Raw genomic sequence first — 21285 nt, 5'->3', positions numbered from 1 at the left:
AGTGCCTCAAGCCGTGGTCTGCCCACCCTTGTCGCTGCTTTGTAGCAGCTTTGCCATGTGTACCCCCCAGTCCCATTTGTGTAATTCAATTAGCGTGCTCCAGCAGGCCTTGATTGATTTGTTTAGGCAATCAACAAAATGGATGGCCATGTCGCAGTCTCTTTTCTCCTTCCCTCTTGCTCCTAAAGCAGCCCACTCCGACCTGCTGGTGGTACACTGTTCTTTTCATCATTTAATCTGTGATTTTTAGTTCATGTCTCTCATTAGTCTTCCATTTCTCACTGTCTCTCCTGTTGTTTCTACTCTGTCCTTGTATCCCACCACTGCTCACTTAAACTCTAATACAGTGTAATTAAAAGCAAAAAATTTGCACCTTAATGTATGAGTGGATACAAGTTCAAAATAATAACCTTTCTAGTGCATGAATTAAACTCACTGAAGTGCAGGATACAAATTTAGTGCACTTACTGCAATGATTCAAAAGGGAGTGTTACTACATAGCATGTCAATTCGCTGCTGAGAACAGCAAGTAAACTGAAAGCAATTCATTTTACACCATGTTTTTTTTTTTTTGCATCATGTATAAATATGCATTTTCAACACCTGCAACATTGCAATAGTTGGTTCAACAAAACAGTAGGGTTTCATACAACTGCCCTCAAAAACTCTCTAGTTGCTGTTCTGTTGTTGAACATCAATTTAGATGTTTAGATCTTTACAAGTACAGAGGATGACAGGATGTTGCAGACTACAGTTGTAAACCTGCAGTTCTAATAATTATACAAATAAGAAGACAGCTAGCCAGTCTAGACTTGTCCTTATCTCTCAGTCTGTCTCCTTCAGTGTGCTTCCTGGCTGTCACTCTGGCACGCGCTGCAATCACTCCAAGGTCATTATACTATGACTGCAACAGCATGGGGCCCCACGTGTGATGCCATTGTTGTCAGCGCCCATCTGGTGGATTGTAACGCTTGCATGAGATCAGTAATGAGACAGGTAGGGAGTCGAGCTAACTTTGTACATATTGTTTACCTCTAGGCCAGCACCTGTGTGGCTTTGTATGGATGCAAAAAATTAATAAAGATTTTGATATTTTGGGAATTAGCTCTTAAATGAAGCAAAATGACTGAGCACTAAGACAACTCAGTTTTCAGGAGATTTGCAAAGGCCGCATTAGTGTTAGGGTCCAGCTAAGCAAAACATTTTGATCTCAATTACATTTGTATCTTTTGTCAAGTCCTATGAAATTTGTTTTTGCTCTACATATGTGCCTGACAGTGACTCAGTGTCGACATGTGGTAATGTGGTAAGGAAGAATTGCCTTTTTCAGGTTGCTTATCTCGTTATACAAATGCAGAATTCATAAGTGATGGTCTCTTTTGTTAACCACTATATGATTTATAGTCCTTCTCATTCAAACAATGGACATGATGGGAGAGCAGGGTTTGGCTATAAGTTGATTATAAGTATGGTCTTTTAAAGGCTTATGGGTTTGAGTCTAAAAACTATTACTGCTACAGTGCATCGACTCATGACACGTGTGGCTTGTATGAAATGACTGGACCTTAACCTTACTGCAGGAGCTCTATTCTCAAAATCATTCACCTCCTTGGCTGTACCAAACTGTGACCCAGAAACCAAAAAGTATTTATTCCATCCCCTTGAATGTGGGATATTCACTTACCTGCACAGTCTGTGGAACAAAAGCATTTTACAACAAAAATGCCAAATCAACCTGAATCAACTGAGAAAGAATGCTTTCTGCAACAAAGATTTGTGGTTAATTACAAGTGAAAGTTAAATTGTCTAGGGAAATGAAATAAATCACGGAAGAGGAAGCATTATTTGAACAAAGCTTTTGTATAATTCATCAGAGTCACACTGTTTTACCTTTGTCTTTCCTTTCCCACCTTGATATCCTCCTGTTCATCCTTTGACATTATAAAAGCTGATTTTGGTATGGTAAATGGACCTACATGTTACCCTTTTGGAAAAGATGGCTACTGCATCCAATAGCCTCCACGGTTTAGTCTTTATAAGTTGCTGTGCCGCAGAATTACCGAGGGGGAGGGAATGAAATCGAATTATACCAGCTTTTTCCCTGACATGCCATGAGTATCTGCAGCTAGGGCACAGTGAGGGAGGTGCAATAATACACACAATGTGACTATTTCTCTGGTGGTGAATGAAAAGATGAGGATATCATAGCAGAGAAGGAGAAAAAAGGAAGACAGTGGATTGCTGAGATTGTGTTGAACAGATTACCATATTCAATGATCTGGCCTATCGGCAAATACAGTATCAGCACCATATCCTATCCCAAAATTCCCATCATCACCCTATATCCCCACATCCAAATTATTTAAATGTCAAAGGCACAAAGTAAACATACTGTCTTGCAATAACCTTGACCACTCCTCCCTTATTCTGCATCATAAAAAGCCAGAAAAGTTTTTTTTTTGAATGGCTTACTGGTTTCCTGACACTGATAAGGTGGATGAGATATTAAGAGTGCATGAACACAGAAAGCCAGCAGAGGTAGAAGAACTGCGCATTAATGATGGCACAGGGCATGGGAGCAAGAAACACACATGATCACATTCACAAACATTGTGTACACAACGCAGACAACAAAAACACAGATGAGATACAAATGTTATTGGAAATTTTAAAAAATGGTTAAAGGTTTAAAAATGTCATTCTTTAAGTTGAAAAGCCCACTTGATATTGAACATGTTCAGTTGGTTGGATTTAGGTGCAGTCATGTCAAGTTATGTGTCAGTTAAAGATTTTTTTTCCCCCCTTTTTACACTGATTGTTTAAACGTCTTACCTCGAATCGGGGTACCCTCTGGAGGAGACACAAAAATGAAGACACAACATCAGTTTAGTTCAACGTTAATGTTAGTAATAGTTAGAGGAATTATTTGGGTTAGGGAGTGGATCACTGGAATTGGATTATCCAACTATTGGGTTATCTCTTACAGAGATGGAAAATTTATAATAGAAAAAAAAAAACAAAAAAGCAATGCCTCTGATTGCTGGTATCACAAAGGAATAGGGGGTTGTATTTGGCTGCTCAAGCTATTGCCATATTGCTCTCTTTGTTCACCCTAGATGCCTTAGACATATTAGGAGAGGAAACAATGTTTCATCATCAGAGCTGAAGAAGCTTGAGGTCTTGGCACACATTTTATCATGGCTGCAACTCAGGGTGATAAAGCATGACAGGTTTGACCTTATGTTGACGTGCATCGCTCCAGTGGCATAAGCCCTTTCCCAGCCAATTGACCTTGAGTAAGAGGTCAGTAAAACAGTTAGGGGCGCCGCTATTCTGTACTGGGTATCTATATTAGTATGGAACAAACTTTCTGAGAGAGGAATGGAGTCTCCACTGAAGTAGAATTTCAGGCTGTACCTTCAGGCAACTGCAAGTTAAATCAAACAGATTGAAGTTCTTATTTATTCTACAAGTCGTAAACCTGCTTAACTGTGACAGATAGACTCTTCATCTCAAGCTTCATCCCTTCTCCCTGGTCATTCAATCTCTTGGCTCTTTCCATTGTTTCATTTTACTGGGAGTTGTATGTTCCTCTATTCTTTGTTTATTGTGGGTCTGTATTGTGTTACATGCCTGACTGCAAGCCAAATGTCCCATTAGGGACAATAAAATATTGAGCTTATCCAGTCAGTGGCTGGTGGGCTTCTTAAATGTAGCCCAAGTTGTTGCTGTGATATAAAATGCATCCCTTACAGGCAGAGCTTTGGGTGTTTGTAAGGGAGCCAGCTTAACTTCAACCCCCCATCTACCGAGTACTAAACTGTCCTTATGCTCTTGGCTTTTTTTCATTTGTCACCGTTTTCTACTTGTTTTTCTTAACTCCTTTTTCTTTTACTTTATCTGCTCCACCATTCCTCTGTCTCTTTCTCCCTGTTTCTGAGTTTTTCTATGTCTCAGGCTTTCAAACATTTACTATTTCTTGCTTTTCTTTTGAGCCCTTTTTTGCACTGTCTGTTTGAGCCTGGATTGTGGCAACAAAATGCCTGGCAAAAGACCAGCAAAAGCACATCAAAATCTGGTTTTCGCCTTCCATAGTCCATAGCTTTAAAGCAACACTGGCATGCTTTGTATTTCTGAATCACATGTTATATGTCACATTGGAAGTCATGCTGAACCTCACATCTCTAATACTGGGAAGTGAGAGTTTGTCTAAAAAGAACAGTCGTGCAGTACTAGGCCAGTTAAGACTCTGATTTAGTATAAATAAGCAAAGCCATCACAATGATGGGTCAGCTTAATGGCAGTATAATAGAAACTCTGTCTAAAAGGGCTATGACAACTGGCTTTTGGCCATCCTTGAAGATTGCTGGCAGGAGTAGTGTCTACTAAGCACAGGGGGCCCTCAGGGGCAGGGCTGAGTGTCAAGCGTATGCACTACCCTTTGAGCCTAACACTAGATCCCTGTGTGTGTGCACGCATTCATACAAGTTGCATATAACAACAAACGACAGCCCACCTGCCAACTATCTGAACTAATATAACAGCAATACCTGTTCCAGTTAAAAACAAAATAAAGTGTAGAAAGAGAACCTAGTGTTTAAGATGTAAAGTGGTGCCAGCAATTTCAGTATATTAAGGTGTGTGGGTAGCTAGGGGCTGAAATTGTCACTACCTACTGGTCAGATTGTTGTTGCAGCTCTACAGACAGAGGAGTCCTTTGTGATGCCAGCAGGTGGGAGGCAATCACTAAGTCTGAAGTTCTGCCTGGTTTGCAATGTACCTAGGTCGATTTCCTTTCTTTAGAGTTGCTGTGTACTGTGCTCAACTTTGATTTAGTATACATCCAAAAAATGGCACAATATATGTTTAAAGTCTGCATTTATTAGTTTTATCCATATTGTAAAAACCTTATGTTTAATTTATCACTACAAATGTCAACATTATGTAGTCCAAGAGGAAAATAGGAGTATCATTTTCATAAAACATTTCAGAGAAAAAAAATCTAAAAATGTTGTTTATTTTGGATTATTTCTGCATATAAAGAATTCTGTAGTCCATAAAAGAATATCATTATAGTCTACTTGAAAAATGCACCACATGCATTGATGTGATAGTTTACAGTCATTGAAAAACCAGGCAAAACAACAGTGACATTTTAATCATTTCTGCAATGATTTTGGAGACCACATAATCATAGGTAATCACAAGACAGGGGACAATGGGGCTCTGGGGAGGTTATGTTGTTATAGAGTTAGAGTTTGATTAGTTACTGCAGGAAGCTGGTTTATTTTGCTTTAGCTGAGATAAAATTTCATTGGGAGTTGAGTGGTTATTAGTTAATGGTTAAGGTCGATGTTAGGTTTAGGTTAGGGTAACGTTAAGGTTAATAATGCAGGTTGACAAAGGGGAAGTCCATCACATGGACCTTACAAAGAACTTAGGGACAAAACAGTAATAAGAAAGATGAGGGACAGTAGAGGTTGTTCAATTCAAAGAAAAATATGAAAAATTTGAAAAAAATGGGGGGGGCCTACTGTAGGTTACTGGAACTTTTAATTTTTGAAAATAAAGCAGCATGATGAGATTAAAACTAAACTTAGCTTATGATCTGACAGGATGACTGAGCCATGACAGCCAGTATTCAATTACGATAGCAAATTCACCTGTATTATGGGCATGCAACCTGATGGTCATAAGCCCCCGTTCTAAGCTTTGGTCAGCCAGAAGTTGATCAGATTAGGATAAGAATGACCTAAATATTGCTCAAAAGGCCACTGACCTTCTCGCATTATCAAATGTGGCATTATTTGCTCCACAGAACACCCCAGCTGTTTTGTTAAACAGCCCTCTAAATATATTAAAAATATGACTGAAGGATATTGTCTGGCCAGGAGCAATCTGGCCAGAGATGTTGCCCATTTGCACGTGAGGTGGAGGAGTTTGCACGATTGGCTAAGTGTCAAAGTCTGACCACCCTCCAGAGGGTGTCTGACTGACCTTCTTGTCACCACATACACCCATCTGTGATCCTGGTGGTGTCACATCAGGTCTCAAGAGAAAATACAGCTGTTGTTACCATATCTGCAGAAGCCTTAGCCATTCCCTGCAGAGCAGCTTTTAAGCCAGCAAAAATATTTTCCTGCATTTAAGCTGCACATTGTCACTAAATTCATCTCACCTTTAACTCAGATTGCAATGTGTATAAATGTGTGTGTAAGGGAGGCCTCCAGTGTCATGATTTTAAACCTTTATATATAAAAAAAAAATTATCTTCATGAATATGCACTCCTGTTCTTCTGCTCACCATCTCTCTGGCATCTGGTTAATCTGTTCTGGCTGACTAGGCCATTGAGGGCCTGGGGTCTGGAGTCACAGGGACTTGGGGAGAAATGTCAGGTTCCCTCCACACCTCTAGAGTAGCTCCTCAGGGGACCCTGATGTAAATATCACTGCCCTGCCAGCACAGCATGGTCTGGCACATAAGGAACCAGACAGCCAGCTAGTCAGCCATCTAGCAAACAAGAGCTTTGCGCTCATGTTTGCCAACCTGCTTTCTATGTTCCTTTTCTCCCATGCACCTCTTCCCAAAAGTCTCTATTTTACCACTATCTACATCTCAGTTTCCCCTTGAGGTGTCAGTGTGCCTGAAGCAATATAGCAAACAGGCACCCCCAGAAATTGTCAACAGTTGAATCTAAGATACTACCTATTTAAAGGCTGCCACAAAGACTTTTACCTTTGTTCTGTTTCAGGATTTTTGGAACTACATTTATCACTGAAAAACACAAAACACTAAATCCTGGAGACCCCAGTGATGAGAACATGTGAGGAAGGCAGCCTAAGGGTTGAGAGGACAGGGCCTTTTCTCATCAAAATAAATCCTGCCTGGCTGCTGAATTAGCTTTCCAGGAAAAGGGTAACAGAAAAAAAAGGCAAGTCCCCAGAGCTAACATTACCTTACGAAAGTCTTGGTATTGAAACAAGGGAAAATAATTTCCTTTTCTGCGTACACACACAACTTATGAACTGTAAGTAAAACATAACCAGCTTGAAGTGGCTGGGTATATTTTTGCAAGTAGTTCAGAAGGAGAGGAGGAGTGTAAAATGTGGCCAAATGTAACTATCACTCGAGCCCTTGCCCCTTTATCATGGGCAATACAGCCTTAGCTAGAGATTTGTACACCAGTGGGGATGTGGGCCAACTGGCAAGAGAATAAAAATGCTCTCTTGAAAAAATATTTGGCCAAGACCAGAGCGTCGACCCAGCCCAAGTGCGGGATTGGAGAGTCATGCAGTGGCCATCACCTGGAAAGCATTCAAGATTCTTTCAGCCCCTATCAGCACTTGCTGCATTTTCCACATGGTGTTCTTGGACACTGAAGCTCTTATTGTGAAAACTGAGGTTCAGCCGTGAGTATATAACAAAAAAAAAAAAAATCTGCAACTAGTATACTGCTGGACCAAAGTGTTTTCTATGAAGCTTACCAAGAAACCTAGGCTAGGACTGCACAGGAATAATTGACTTGGGATTCCAATTATTTTCTCAAAGCCTCCTGTGTTGCAACACAGCAGAGAAAGAATGAGACATGACAAGAAGCATCAGCATTCCCTGCCTTGCAGAAGATATTTAAGACCTGAAACAGTCCGGGAAACTTACTAAAATAATGTAGAAAAGGTGGTTGAACTGGGCAGTCTGACTATGCATATTAGCATTAATGTGAAATAGGATTGTTCCAGAAGAATTGTTCAGTAAGTCTTTCCCTTCTTTACAACTCATGCTGCTGCTCGTCCTTGACCTGCCTGTCTGTCTGCTTTAAGTTCCAGTGATTAGGGGTTGGGGGTGTGAAAGAAACAAAAGTAAATGCTGTGCCTTAGTAGAAAAAGAACATAAAGAACAAGTGGTGAAACAAGAGGAGGTCAAAGGGAGAGCACAGGATGCATGCATTTTGGAAAATAGTTTAAATATGCCATTTGCTTTGAAGATAGTGGTTGGGCTTGCTGGATTTTGCAAAACACTTACCAAAGGTTTCTGAAAATGACAAAGCAAACAGAAAATACATAAAAAAGGGGAAGAATAACATAGTTTATTTTAGGTTGTTAATGGCAACTGTCACCCAAAAATTAGTTGAGTCTTGTGTCCCCACCTCACTATTTTAGTAGTTTTCATTATCATGATATATCAATGAAAACGTAATGAATTTTCAGATGTCAAATGCAACTTAATGCTTAAATGCTATTTACAATTAAAAATTCTAGTTACAGGAATGTTTTTATTGAAGAAATCATATTAATTGTTATTCTGGTGTCAATAGTAACATATCACAGATTTGACTTTATTTTTAGATTACATTTTAATGAGTTTATTGAATTTGTTTTTAAATTGAATTTTCATTTGTGTTTCATAGCCAAATGAAATGTGAAGACTCCATGATGTGCACCTAGACACATCTGAGTTTCACACACAAATATAGACAGAACACATAAAAAGAAACAGATAAAGACAGATGACACAGAGGTCAGACAACAGACAGAAACATCATCCACAGAGGTTTAAAACTCACAGTGCCATCTTGACAAGGTCAGGTACCTCAATTTCTAGGGCAGTACTGGCCCTCCACATGATTATATAAATCTTAAAAAAAAGTACTTGTGGGGAAGACAAATCTACCTGGAGTAGGCAAATGTACCAGAACTGTCCATTGAATATGATATGCTGAAGTTGTAAGGTGAAACACATATTATACTACTATAATGCTGTAATCACATATACATATATATATATATATATATATATATATATATAAATAAAACAGTCATACTTGTGAAAATGCATATTAAATGTTTATCTACTGTACAGTAAAGCAGTAAACTGATTGGCAATCAATTTTTTGAGATATAATTTTGCAATTGAGTCCCTGTTTTGTTTGTATTGTGCCATTACTTTCATGCTATTCTGCTGATCAGGATATAATACACCAACAATAAAAATGCACTAATGCTACCAATGAAGAAGTAGATGGCTAGCAAGAAAACATAGATATAAATAAATATACCCTAAAAATGCTTTGCATCATAAGTTGTGGTAAGAAAATGTACGTATGAATTAAATGAGTTTTGTTTATTTACCAAAAACAAAATGCCAGCAGGCACATTTAAGGCTACAGGCCTAAAATATTTAAAGAAAGGCTTTTTGTGCAAAAAGATAAGCAAGAATGTGAAAACACTAATGTTAGACCCCTTTTCCTAAGACTCCCCTGTGGAGGCTCTTTGTCCTCGAACTTCAGTCAAAAGCTTGCATCAAAGCACCTTACGAAAACCTGAGATCTCCAGAGATTCTCAGAAGCTGTGCAACATTATTTCACAGAGCAAAAAGTCACATATTTTCACAGAAGGTTTTGGTTTGAAATGTTAAAAGTTAATAGTCTACCTCTACTGTAAAAATTAACAGTTAAAGAAACCTATAGAATTGAAATGGACTTGGATTACTGCAATAAAGCATGAATGATGAGATAATAAATAGATTCTTTTGAGTGTACAGCTCATGAGGGGCAGGAACTAGGGCAGGAACCTTAATGGCAGCAGACTCTTTATTTAGTGGTGTCTAACCTGATTCACGTTTGCAGCAACAAATCAAATAAGAGTCATTGGATTTTTTTTCAAATGGTGACAAATCATCGACCTAAAATATCTACCCCTTATTGCCCAGGGCCAATCCAGGGCCTGCATTTAATTAGCTACATAATTAGACTTTGCTTTACTGGGTCTCTCAGTAGGGTTTAATCAATGGGAACAAGACAACATGTCCACCTCTGAGTTGTGTCAGTAGAATGTGGACCTTGCTCTCATTGTCTACAATGACACACTTCTGGGATGTTGTGAGTCATTTGACCTCATTCTCTCACAGTCTTAAATGTAAGGTGTTACTTTCAAAGTAACTTTTGGACAAAAAAATCTATGATGATAATAACATGGTCTTAGCACAATGGCTATAGTGATGGGCACATCATTTGCCTCTTGTGTTTAGTCAAAGATGTGACATTTTCTTTGCACTTATTTTATATTTAATTTTTTTAAAAATAGCAAGCAGTCAAGTTTATTTAAATCAACACACATTTTTGATTTGTTTTACCTGTCCTTTGGGTGATTATATGATATTAGGAATTTAAGGATTACACACTTCTTTATGGGTTGAATTCATTCTCAGGTCTCTTACATATGCAGTCCTACTCAGATCTGCTGGATAACACAAAACATACTGTATTTTTTAGTTCCCAAAAGGTGTACATTAGAAAACAGTTTCCACCTCACAGATGTTTCAAGGAGTGGTGTAGTAAATGATGTGTTCACTGCCAAAAAATTATATGTGCTGCCAAGCTGAAGATATGAATCTGGTGGAAAGCTCAAAAACTGTTCTCAGTCACGTTATTTAACAATTTGGGAACAGGAAAAAAAAAACAAAAAAAAAAAAACAATCAACGCAGCCAAATTAGCTGCAAACCATGTTAGCTATGGGCAGAAATTTCCTGGGAATCAAACAAGTGCTAAAGTTAGTGAGAGGAAAAAAAAAAGACAGCAACATAATGCCTGGGCTTTCCTTACCTGAGCGCAGCTGTTTGATTCGCCCATTACTTGCACTGGGGTCAATGGGCAGGAAGTCTTTGTACCAGGTAATCTCTGGGTCAGGGTTGCCACTGGCGGCACAGAGCATGGTGGCTGTTCGAGTACGCTCCACCACTTTGAGTTGAGGGCCCATGTCAATGTTAGGGAAGCCTGGTGGGAGTAAGTCCTCTGTGAAAAGAACAAGAAAAGAAGGGCATGAATCCTCTGACTTGAATTAATATTTTTGCTTTCAAATTCAACATAGTATATTGCGTAATTAATGTGTATTCTTGTTAAAACAAGCTGTAAAAAATTGCTTTTAATGCAAAATCAGTGTGAAATGCAAGAGTGAGAAGTAATACCAGATGAAAAGGCTGGTAATCCCACTAATTTTTCCACATTTAGTGAAATATATGACGCACAATTAAATTTACAAAACTGCCACTTGGTAAAACACACTAGAATGCCCAGTAGTCCAGGACTATATACCAGCCGACAAATGCAACTGGTCAAATTTCACTTTCGCATTAAAGATGAAAGAGTTTTGTACGGGGGTAAGAGTTTAGCCTTTAAGCCATTATTGCGACACTAATTCAAGAACCATGACACTAGTGAGAACCTTTACAATGTGGTACTCTTTCAGGTGACAAGCACGCATGACAGCAATTATTTCCCTGTTAAGAGATAACAGTGTACTCATTGTTTGCCTTAATCTCACAGGTCAAACTGCCTAACCCCTACTCATACTGAAGCCAGAAGAGTGATTCATACTCAGATGATGAGAGCTGAGGGGGAAGTACCCCTGAGCTGTAATATGCTTCACAAGCTCATGGTCACATTACAACTCAGTGAAGTTTGACTGACGAATATACTGGCAGCGGCACAGCAGAGGTCACTGTTCATCTGGAGAGCCAATGACCTTATGTCCACTCTGAAGACATCATGGGTGTCAAAGACACCGGGTGAGCACAAAAATGAGGGAAATTAGGGCCGTACGTTGAGTTGCAATTTTATTTACAGACTCTAACTTTACTGGACAAGACGGGAGACCTATTCTAGGTTACAATACAAATAATGAATTGATATTGGATCAAATTGATAATTATTTCATAATCTTCTACTTTTGGTCAAAGTGTAATTGCAAAAACAGTCATCATGTCTAGATATTGGTAATAATTGATTAATGCAATTTACACAATGCCGTTAGCTGTCTTTTTTTTTTTTCCTCTTTATATATTTTAAGATTTTTTAGAGGTCATATATATTCACAATTTAAAAAACTGAATCTTAGGAGTAAAAAGCTTATGGGAGAGCAGAGGAAAGAACCAGAGGGTCTCTAAACTAAGTCCAGACAGGTTACTCTAACTAAGGCTGACATCAGCAGACCACAATGAATATTTCAATGCTAGGTTCAAAGACGTACAGGCATTTACACTGTTTTAGGCTCTGTGCTGTATCCTCTCCATCGATTATTAATCATCACTTTTGTATAATATCGTTATACTAGGTTCCCCTGAAGCACATAAAACCAACGGCAGGCCTACATTTCACTTTAGAAACTTCTGGACAAGACAGAGCAATATGTTCTCACAAACTCCCTTTTCTGTGTGTCATCAATGATATATGTATAAGGTGATATAAAAGGTGCTGCACTTTCGTACCTCTCTAGCTACCTCGGGCTGTTGGAGAAGGATAGCTGTAAAGAGTAGTTCTTGCTCTGAGAGTCTTATCTAATATGTTTGATGCTGCTGAGCCCTATTACTTTCCAAGTTAATTCTGTTTTGCCTGGTATTAGAACAGAAGACCAAGACCTACATAGGCTACAGTAATGAAGGTGAGAACCTACATTGACTGAGTGGATTTGAGACTTCTGAAATTTGGCAAGTGACAGAATGAATCTGCTTAAAGGGTGTAAGGGACGGCAGAAAGGGTGGGAAAACAAACATGCCAACTAAAACAGCAGTAAACAAGGAGCAGGGATGGTGGATTCATGTTGAGATTACACTATCATTACAGTCTATCCAGAATAAATGGCTTGCATGCTGGTTACTTCCCCAGGAATAGAGTCTGATACCATCTTTCCCCCTGAAGCTTACAGGCTCTGTCGATAAAGCTGGCCATGCAAAAATAAATAGATCACTCATCGAGGGAGTGTTACTTCAGGGTTAGCCAGGCTGACTGTGAAGGGGAGAAGGCAATCAATGACACGGGTTGATAGTATACTAGAAATCCCAAAGGGCCAGTCCCCCATAATGGCATAGCAATAGCATATCTATGATGTGTACTGAAGACCGACTGTGATGACTAATCTAATGTGGAATCTACACAGGCCAAACACAATTGACGCACGTGCCCTATCGGTTTTTTGCTGTGCATTTTGCCAAAAGCAACCTTCGTCACTTAGGCCAACAACTGTCATACTACAGAGCTATGAGCAGTTACATCCTGCACTGAATTTGCAGTATGTTACTTTAGTTACATATAATGCAGGAAAAAGGCCTTTTTGATGCATCCCATTGTTTCTGAAATGGGTCAGTATACTGTACCTGTAGTGGCATATGCTGTGGCATCTGGGCAACTCAGCTTGTGAGCTTGTGCTCCACTGCTGTGATGTATAGCACTTAGACAACAATGACAAAGTGTTTGCAATGTCACCACTGAGACCAGATTAAAAACCATTTATCTGCACAAAAAAAAAAATGTATTTCATCATTTAATAATGCATATTTTTTTTCACAAGACAACAATACTTCGTAAACTAGTCAGATGAACAAACAGGTTTCAACTTGTAACTTGTTCAAATCATGCATTAAAATAGGCTTTCATGACATGCAAGAAGAAAAAGAGGATTACGGCGATGCCCACTCCGCACAACAGCTGGCTTGATGTTTCCAAAGCTAAAGCTCCTACAGTCTCTAGGTGACCTTATCCACATGTAGAGTTTTGTCATTCTCTTTGGCTTTTCTGTGTTGGCTTGAGTACCATCATTATCCAAAATTGTCTTTAATTTCCCTTCGCCATTTAATATCATTACACAAGTGACAGGTGCAAAGCCTTTAATCAGCCTCTGGTTAGCTTAGCCACTGCCCGGCTGTTAATCTGCCAACTCATGCCTGCTGTTGCGTTCTGCTTTCTATCATGCTAAGTGTGTCCCTCTTAAAAGGTCTGTCCTTTAGACTCATTTAACTCTTTTGACTCTTCCCATTTCCAGTGATTCATTGCTACTGAACTATACAGTCGTCTGGTGTCTTATAGTCATAGTTGTATCACAGTCCTACACCTCTAAAACCAATGGGTTTTGTGATTAAACTATTGGTGGGCATTGTCACTATTTCAGAGCAGTAACAACATAGACTATATTGATGAATGAGTGGTGCTGGTGAAAATGCAAAGCCTAACCTTGAAACTGCTACTGCTGATGCTATGCCATACCCACTTTATAGCAGCATAATTACATAGTTTTCACCATCTGTTGCACATACAGTGTAATACTGTATTATCAGATGTACTTTACAGCACCGTAAATAGTATGCACAACCTCTACTTAATGAGCACTCAACCCTGCACCCGGCAGTTGTAATTCTTTTTTCTACCCAGTGACAAAGAATAAAGGCTATGACTTGTAACTTGCTGTTAACATGCTCTACCCAGTTAGCTGTATAGTAAGGCTATTACATTTGATACTTAACCCTAGTGTGTTAGCTCTCTCCTCTTACCAACTAAATTGCAACTGAATCATTAACCCTTCAGTATCAATCCTGAGAAATGATCAGGATGCTTTTCTGCATATGAATCTTATATGAATCTTCATATTGTTATATTGTTCATCTCATTCATTTTGATCTATGTCAAAATCCCTGGCACACAGTTGCTTGTGTTGAGTCATCGGTTATCTCACAAAGCGAGGAGAGCTCTGGAGAAAAAAAAAAAAAAAAAAGAGGTAAAACCCGACTGTAACAAATGCCATGGTGTGCTCCACCTTCCCCCGCACCTATTACTCATATTATTATTTTCACTTAGTGAAATGATTTAATTTCATCAGCAGCATAATCAGGTTAACTGATTACCCAGTGCCACAGCATAGAGACACAGGCTTTAAGCAGGTCTGTGCATTAATACCACAGAGGGTCTGCCAGAAAAGAAAGACAGTGAGAGAGAGCTAGTGAAAGCAGGAGTGAAAGAGAGAGGGAAATAGAAGCAGAGGTTAAGATTAAACATTATACAAAGAAAGGATGATAAACATAGTGGAAGTGGATGAAGAACACTGAATGCATCCTCTTTTTCACACACACATAAATATGGTCTGAGTAAATAGATGTTTAACTAATGGTCATGCGCAGCTGCTCAGACTCTAGACAATGCAGTTTCACTGCTCTGTGCGTACACCATAGCCAGAACTGCTCACACACAGGCAGTCCAGAGACAAATAAAAGAGTGCCGATGTTAAGAGGGAGATTGTATAGCGCAATCACAGTACAACTGAAGCATTTTAGGAAGTCTATGTACAATATGTATCTAATGGCAAACACAGTATTTAAAATGTTTAGATTTGGAATTACTTGTATAAATATCTTTTCACCACAGACCCAGATGTATCTCTGTCAAGCACTAGTCGGTTGAGGCCCTAGTCCACATATGGTCAGCATGGGCACTATAGTTTTTCAAGCTACCACCATAATGATTGAGTCTGTTGGTTACCCCGGTCCCAGGACTGGGATAAAATTGTATTTCCAGATTTATTACAAAAGATCGTCGGACAAATTTGAATAAAGTTCGACAAACCTTAGTCTCACGATTGAAATGGTATAAAGCAATTTAGGATTGAATTCGCCGTTTATTCAATAAAGATTGACATAGCAAGCTTCTGTGAATCACATAAGCCCTCAATCAAACGTGCTTGTTACGTTTTACAGTGTAACTAAGCATAAAACCAACAGAAATCACCCCTCAGAGCAAATCCCACCCGTGGGATAGACCAACTTCTAATGACAATAGAACCAGCCAGTCGCATTGTTTGGCAATGATGACTGACGTATCTTGTAGCTAATGAAACGCCCTTTCCACCAACGTATCACACTGATGATTCGACAGAGGTTAAGGGGGATTTAAACGGCCCCCACCGCTACAGTAGGTTGCCTTGACAACAGTGGGCATGCAGCGGACGAAGCTAGAGGGGGGAGGGGGTCATATTTCATATTAGACAGCTTGCAATAATAAACTGGAAAGCTTTTCCTTCAAATGACACCAAGGTCATCAATATAACCCTTAAAATGTAAAGACAACAGCTACTTTAATTTGGGTATGTGTTGTTTGGCTGTGTGCCGAAAAAGGGGCGGGGTGACTAAGAGGTTCCATCACAAACATGAACCACATATTTGAGACTAAAAGGTTTTCACTCCAGTGGCCATATTAATTTGATACTATGAGCCAAATAAAAACCAGAGTTTTTAGAACATAACCTTGTATTCTTCATGTTGTAAAAAAAATGTTTGTTTCTTTTCTACTCTTGGTTGTGCTCTAAAGTAAAGCAGCTGAAAGCCACCAGCTATTCAAAAAGAATCTATGAAACCAGGTGTGAACTTTATTTTCAGTCCAACCAAACTGGACACCGGGCTGTTTCACTTCGCCTCGATATTGTCCATAGCAAACAGTTGGTAGTCTGTGATGGTGTTATACAGACAAATTTGCATTTTCCAAACAAACCAAATGGAATTTTAGGAAATCTATTTTTCTGTTTTGCACCTTTCCATGATGATTCCTGAATAATATGATCGACAGGATTCCAGTGGAATTGCTTGAGAAATATACAAAGGAAGACAGAGGAACAGCGAGAAAGAAATACCCAGGGACAGAGAAGAATAGCAACACAGGGGTAATCTAATCACAGTGTCTCTGGCCCCAGCACCGATAGCCCTCTCCAGATAGCCATCTCAGCTGAATAATGGTTATGATACAGCCAGCACTCAACCTCAACCCCCCTGCTCTGTCCCTGGAAAGACATCCCATTGGTATTCTCCACACCTAGCGCATCCAGCCATCAAGGGCAACATTTACATCCAAATCTCCAAAAATACATCCCCAGAGAAACAGTCTGAAAGACTGTTTGAAAGAAAGAAAGGAAAGAAAGGGTGGGAGGTGTAACAAATAAAGAGAGTGTGCAAGTGAGAGTGAGAGAGTGGAGACAGAGACTGGAAAATCGAGGTACACTGAATGTAAGGGGGGAAGTTTGCAGCATTGCTTATTGCACTGCAAAATGTGTTTGTTTGCTCAGCTTTTTGACCATATGACAACCCCACAGGGTAAATCATCTATTTGCTTTTTCCTGTTGGTGTTTTATTTGCATTTACAGAGACAGGCAGTTTATTTAAGGTAACTGCTTGCTGACTGTGTACCCTGAAGCCCCTCCGGTTGAGAAATAATAGCAAACATTTGTATACACCTGTGTTATGAGTTTTGTGTGATAGCTCTATATGTAGATAGCACAAATGCCCTGTGACACGTTTCCATGGCAGCTGGGTGATCTTTTCAATTGCCAGCGAGTCTTGTTCTTTACCCTATATTTAAGTGGTTAAATAGGCAAATGGCTAAAATGTTAAATGTAACGGTGGCAATTCTTTAGTCTGATATAAAAACTATCTGTTCTGACTGTTAGCAGTGTGCAAACACGACATCTCTAATTCTGAACATAGTCCATAAAACAGCAAATGGACAGCTTGTTTGCCAAAGAAGACAGTGGTAGCAGCCAAGAAGGGGCTATTCTGGAGAACTAATGGTTGCAATCACCACAGGTAGCTGCTCTAAACACATTTTTGTTAAATCTAAATGCCAATACAAAGAGAAGAACTGATATATAAAATATCAGGAAATAAGGCTTCCAAATAATGTCAGCTTCCTGAGCACACAATCTGCAGAAAAAGATCTAAAAAGAACTAAAAAAACTACATTTATTGCTTTATTGTTTATTTTATTTTATTTTTTCAGATTTCAAGACCCAGTTTCTATAAACAGCACTTATCTGATTACTTTTCACATAAATGAACCGAACTGATATTTTCTGGAACAATGATAAACCAGTGTTCTGAGCATGAATAAGATTTGAAATATATACTGCATGTAGTTCCCTATTAAGTGACACTGGCTTGAGTTACTGCACAAGTACATTGTACCTCTGACTTGCTTGTGGTGAAAGTGCAAAAGTAAAAAATTACACAGAAAAATCGAAGGAAAAGAAACTGGAAAAAATGAGATTGTATACTTAGTAAATAATGATGTGTCTGTTTTATGCTACTGTGATCAGAGCACAAATTTTCTTTTCATTTCTTGTATCAAGAATAAAGTTTTGCTGCCATGATGTGTTGTTCTTGAGTTTCCGGTTGGACTTTTATTTTGGTTTCTGGTTTCCTGTGTTAGGCTTATGCGTTATTGGTAGCTTTATTTCTCGTTAGTTCATAGTTTTCACCTGTGTTTAATTCAGTCTTCACTTCTGTCTATATATACTACCTCTTTCTTTGTGAGGGCATTAGTTAACTGATGTGACATTTGTTGTTGGACTTGATTTTGTGTTGACTCGCCTGTCCAGTTTTCTCTCCCGGACAGTGGATTTCATGTTTTTTGTGCCTGAGCCCTGGGTGATCCAGGTAGAAATTAAACTTTTTGTGTTCTGCATTTGGGTCCTACCTCTCCTCCTCCATCACCACATCCCACACCTCATGACACTTATGTTAAGACCTACATTTAAGTTGTCGCACACATTTTAAACCAATTTAAATTTAGGAGAATGCAAGGTAATATTTCATAATTCTTTTGTTACAGTGATTTTTATTACTTTAAGCATGTGTTTTTCAGCTGATTGGAAGACATTCTGACAAGCGTTCTCCCTGACAGGTTTCAGTAGTGACATGCAGTTTTTGCCCTACCTATCTTTTTAAATACTGGAACCCATCGTCCAGTGTTTGAGAGAAAAACATACAATACAGGCTGTTTCCCTGATGTGATGAGCCTCCATGATAGACACACCACAGACAAAAGAAAGAAGTAATTGTCTAGGGCAGCTCCAGTGATCCCCTCCCTGTGAAGAAAAGAGTTGGAGTGCAAAAAGAACACACACACACACACACACACACACACACACACACACACACACAAAAGGGGGAAAAAAATCTGTTTATCCATCTCAGTCAGTAGAAGTTTATCGAGTTCCCTCCCTCTCTATCTCTTTCTCTCTCTCTGTCTTTGTCAGGCTATTGAGGCGTCTGGGGTAAGACAAGCAAGCTCCAGGGGAGACAGGAGATGAGGCCAGGGCCATTAAAGGAAGTACCTCACTGTAGAGAAATGTCAACCAGTCAGATCTAGTTTACTGGGGATGACTTTGACTGTACATGTGCGTTTCTGTCAGTGTTTGTGTATGTGTTTAGGAACGGCGAGACTGTGTATGGAAGCACAGTGGGCACCTTGATACCTGAAGTTTACCAAACTGTGTGAGTGACAGAGCTCCTGCAGAAGCCATTAAAAATGTGGACTCCTTATGCTGTTTTAACTGTTCGAGAGATGAGAGCTGTCGAGAATGTAACACCATTTCAATCAATCACAAGAACAGCTTTATTCTTCAACCTTGAGCTATGGTAGGCTGAATCATGCTGTGAGTAATGACATGTACCATATAGCTCCTTTCATGCATGCACTTAGCTAACCCTGCAAATTGCCATGTTGTTATCAAAGACGGTTTTTCATGAAACTTGCTCTGGAAATCTGCCTATTAAGGAGACAGTAACATTAAGTCTTAATTTACAGATACACCATGGCAAGGATATGATGCTAACAGGCAACAGCCTGTGCAATAACCAAAAATACAAATGTTATTTAGTGCCAAAGCTTGTACGCCAAAGAGTATCCAATCAATTACCAAAACCTCAAAACAAAGATTGACAATAATTGCAAATATATTTGTAGGGAGGTGGATGGGTGGAAATGGAGTGTGCAGTCATTGTCTCATTGAGCCATTAGCTTAGTGCAATTAAGTCACTACTGCTAGGTTTGGAGGCACCTTTGGTGAGCCGAACAACGATTATGAATATAAGGTGGCTGGACATTAACACAGGACCAGTCAGACAGCTGCCTGGTAATTGCCTAATGTGACTACAAGATCTGAAGACGACAGATTATGTAAGGCTTCACCAGGGCAAGAACATTTGGAGAGAATAAATAAGTCACTTAAAAACTTGACAAGAGCAAGAAGTTGTAGGTAGAATACTAAAATAACAGAATAGAATATAATAAAATACAAGCACGCATATTATGAGGAAAAGTGGATAGAAGACCTGAGCTGCAATTTCACCATCATGTCTTGCTGTAAAGCAGCATTTAAATTGGTCAGTGGTCAAACTTTCTCCTCAGTCACCAAAAGGAGCCTGTAAAAAATTAAAATGTATACAGTATGAAAAATGCATTCAGTATATAGAGTACTGAATGAAACGACAACTTCCTCTTCAAATGTAACAACTCAGTGACAGAAGAATGTGACAGAAAATTTGGTAGTAGAGGTTTGTGGGCAGAGGAAGAGGGCAAAGGATCAAGCAGCACATGTTAGATGTGGTGTTGCCTTTTAAGGGCCAACAAGCACAGTGCTTTAAATATGAACAGCTGCCGATAAATCCAGTAGGATATGGGCTTTGCTCCAACACACAGGCTTTGTAATCACCAAAAAGTCCTGGATAACATCATCCAAAAGGCCTTTGTCTGACTGCTTTATACTTCATACACTCTTGTTCTCCATTTGACTCTTTGATAAGTCCACCTGGCATAAAGTCTTTGGTGTTAGAAGATTTAAATGTTTTTCTTTGTTATTCATTGTCTTCTACAACATGTTGACTTATTACACATTAAGGGACTTGGTACTGTTAAGCTTTCCATCCAATCTTTACTACAGGTGGTGTATGCACAGCACTTGGTGAAGCATAGAGGACTTGAGAGTTTATCAACTCTGCCAATACTGCAGGGCTCACAGCATGATCTCCATGTTGTATGACTTCAGTCATCTTAGCTGATGATCCATGTGCATGAAGCTGGTGATTCAGGCCACAACCCCTTGCTCTTGCTCTATGCATGTGTTGGGTCACTCCTAACCTCATCACTCACACCATTTCCAGAGGTACCACATCTTCCTCTTAACTCTCATTCTCAGTTTTGGTGTAAAAAAAGGGGCCTATCCTGGACCAGTCCGCATAGCTGATTTGATTTCTGCTCATTGTTATTGCATTCTTATTGATGTTTTTATTAAATTGCACATACATGTAAAATGTGTAATTTACTATTATTGGTATTGGTAGTTTTGTTATATTTTGTAAATTTCATTAGAAACTAATGTGAGCAAGTAAATCCGATTGTCCAGCTGCACCGATCATCCAATTGCCCATTAGTATGAATGTTTGCATGTACAGACACTCTGATCAGCAGTAAGAGCAGTCAGTTATCAGCTCAGTTATCAATCAAAAATGAAAAATAATGAAATTATAATGACACTAAGGCAAGAAGAAAGCTGACTTTTGCTGGTAAGCAGACACAGGAAATCTAACTATTAATTGTATAACAATAAATTATTGCTGTCAATGTCAGGGACTGCTTATCATTGCACAAAAGTCTCAGAAACACTGAAATTTAGTCTCTCGACTAACTTGATACTGTGACCAG

At 39.1% G+C, this 21285-nt stretch overlaps 1 protein-coding gene across 4 annotated transcripts in view; it reads right to left on the bottom strand.

The window, feature by feature from the left end:
* Positions 1-21285, bottom strand: part of ptprsa (protein tyrosine phosphatase receptor type Sa) — a 217369-nt gene that overhangs the window by 83405 nt on the left and 112679 nt on the right. For 3 of the 4 annotated variants that reach the window (XM_026322985.2, XM_026322984.2, XM_026322986.2), the window contains one exon: positions 10600-10788. In XM_026322985.2, the coding sequence (XP_026178770.1) occupies positions 10600-10788 (189 nt within the window). Of the gene's footprint in view, positions 1-2832; positions 2851-8020; positions 8030-10599; positions 10789-21285 lie in introns of all 4 variants that reach the window. The other variant, XM_026322988.2, reaches the window with a different exon arrangement.

The sequence above is a fragment of the Mastacembelus armatus genome, chromosome 4 (assembly GCF_900324485.2).
Source record: "Mastacembelus armatus chromosome 4, fMasArm1.2, whole genome shotgun sequence".
NCBI classification, from domain to species: Eukaryota; Metazoa; Chordata; class Actinopteri; order Synbranchiformes; family Mastacembelidae; genus Mastacembelus; species Mastacembelus armatus.
Note: the sequence above shows the minus strand (reverse complement) of the source record. Positions and strands in the feature narration are given on the sequence as shown.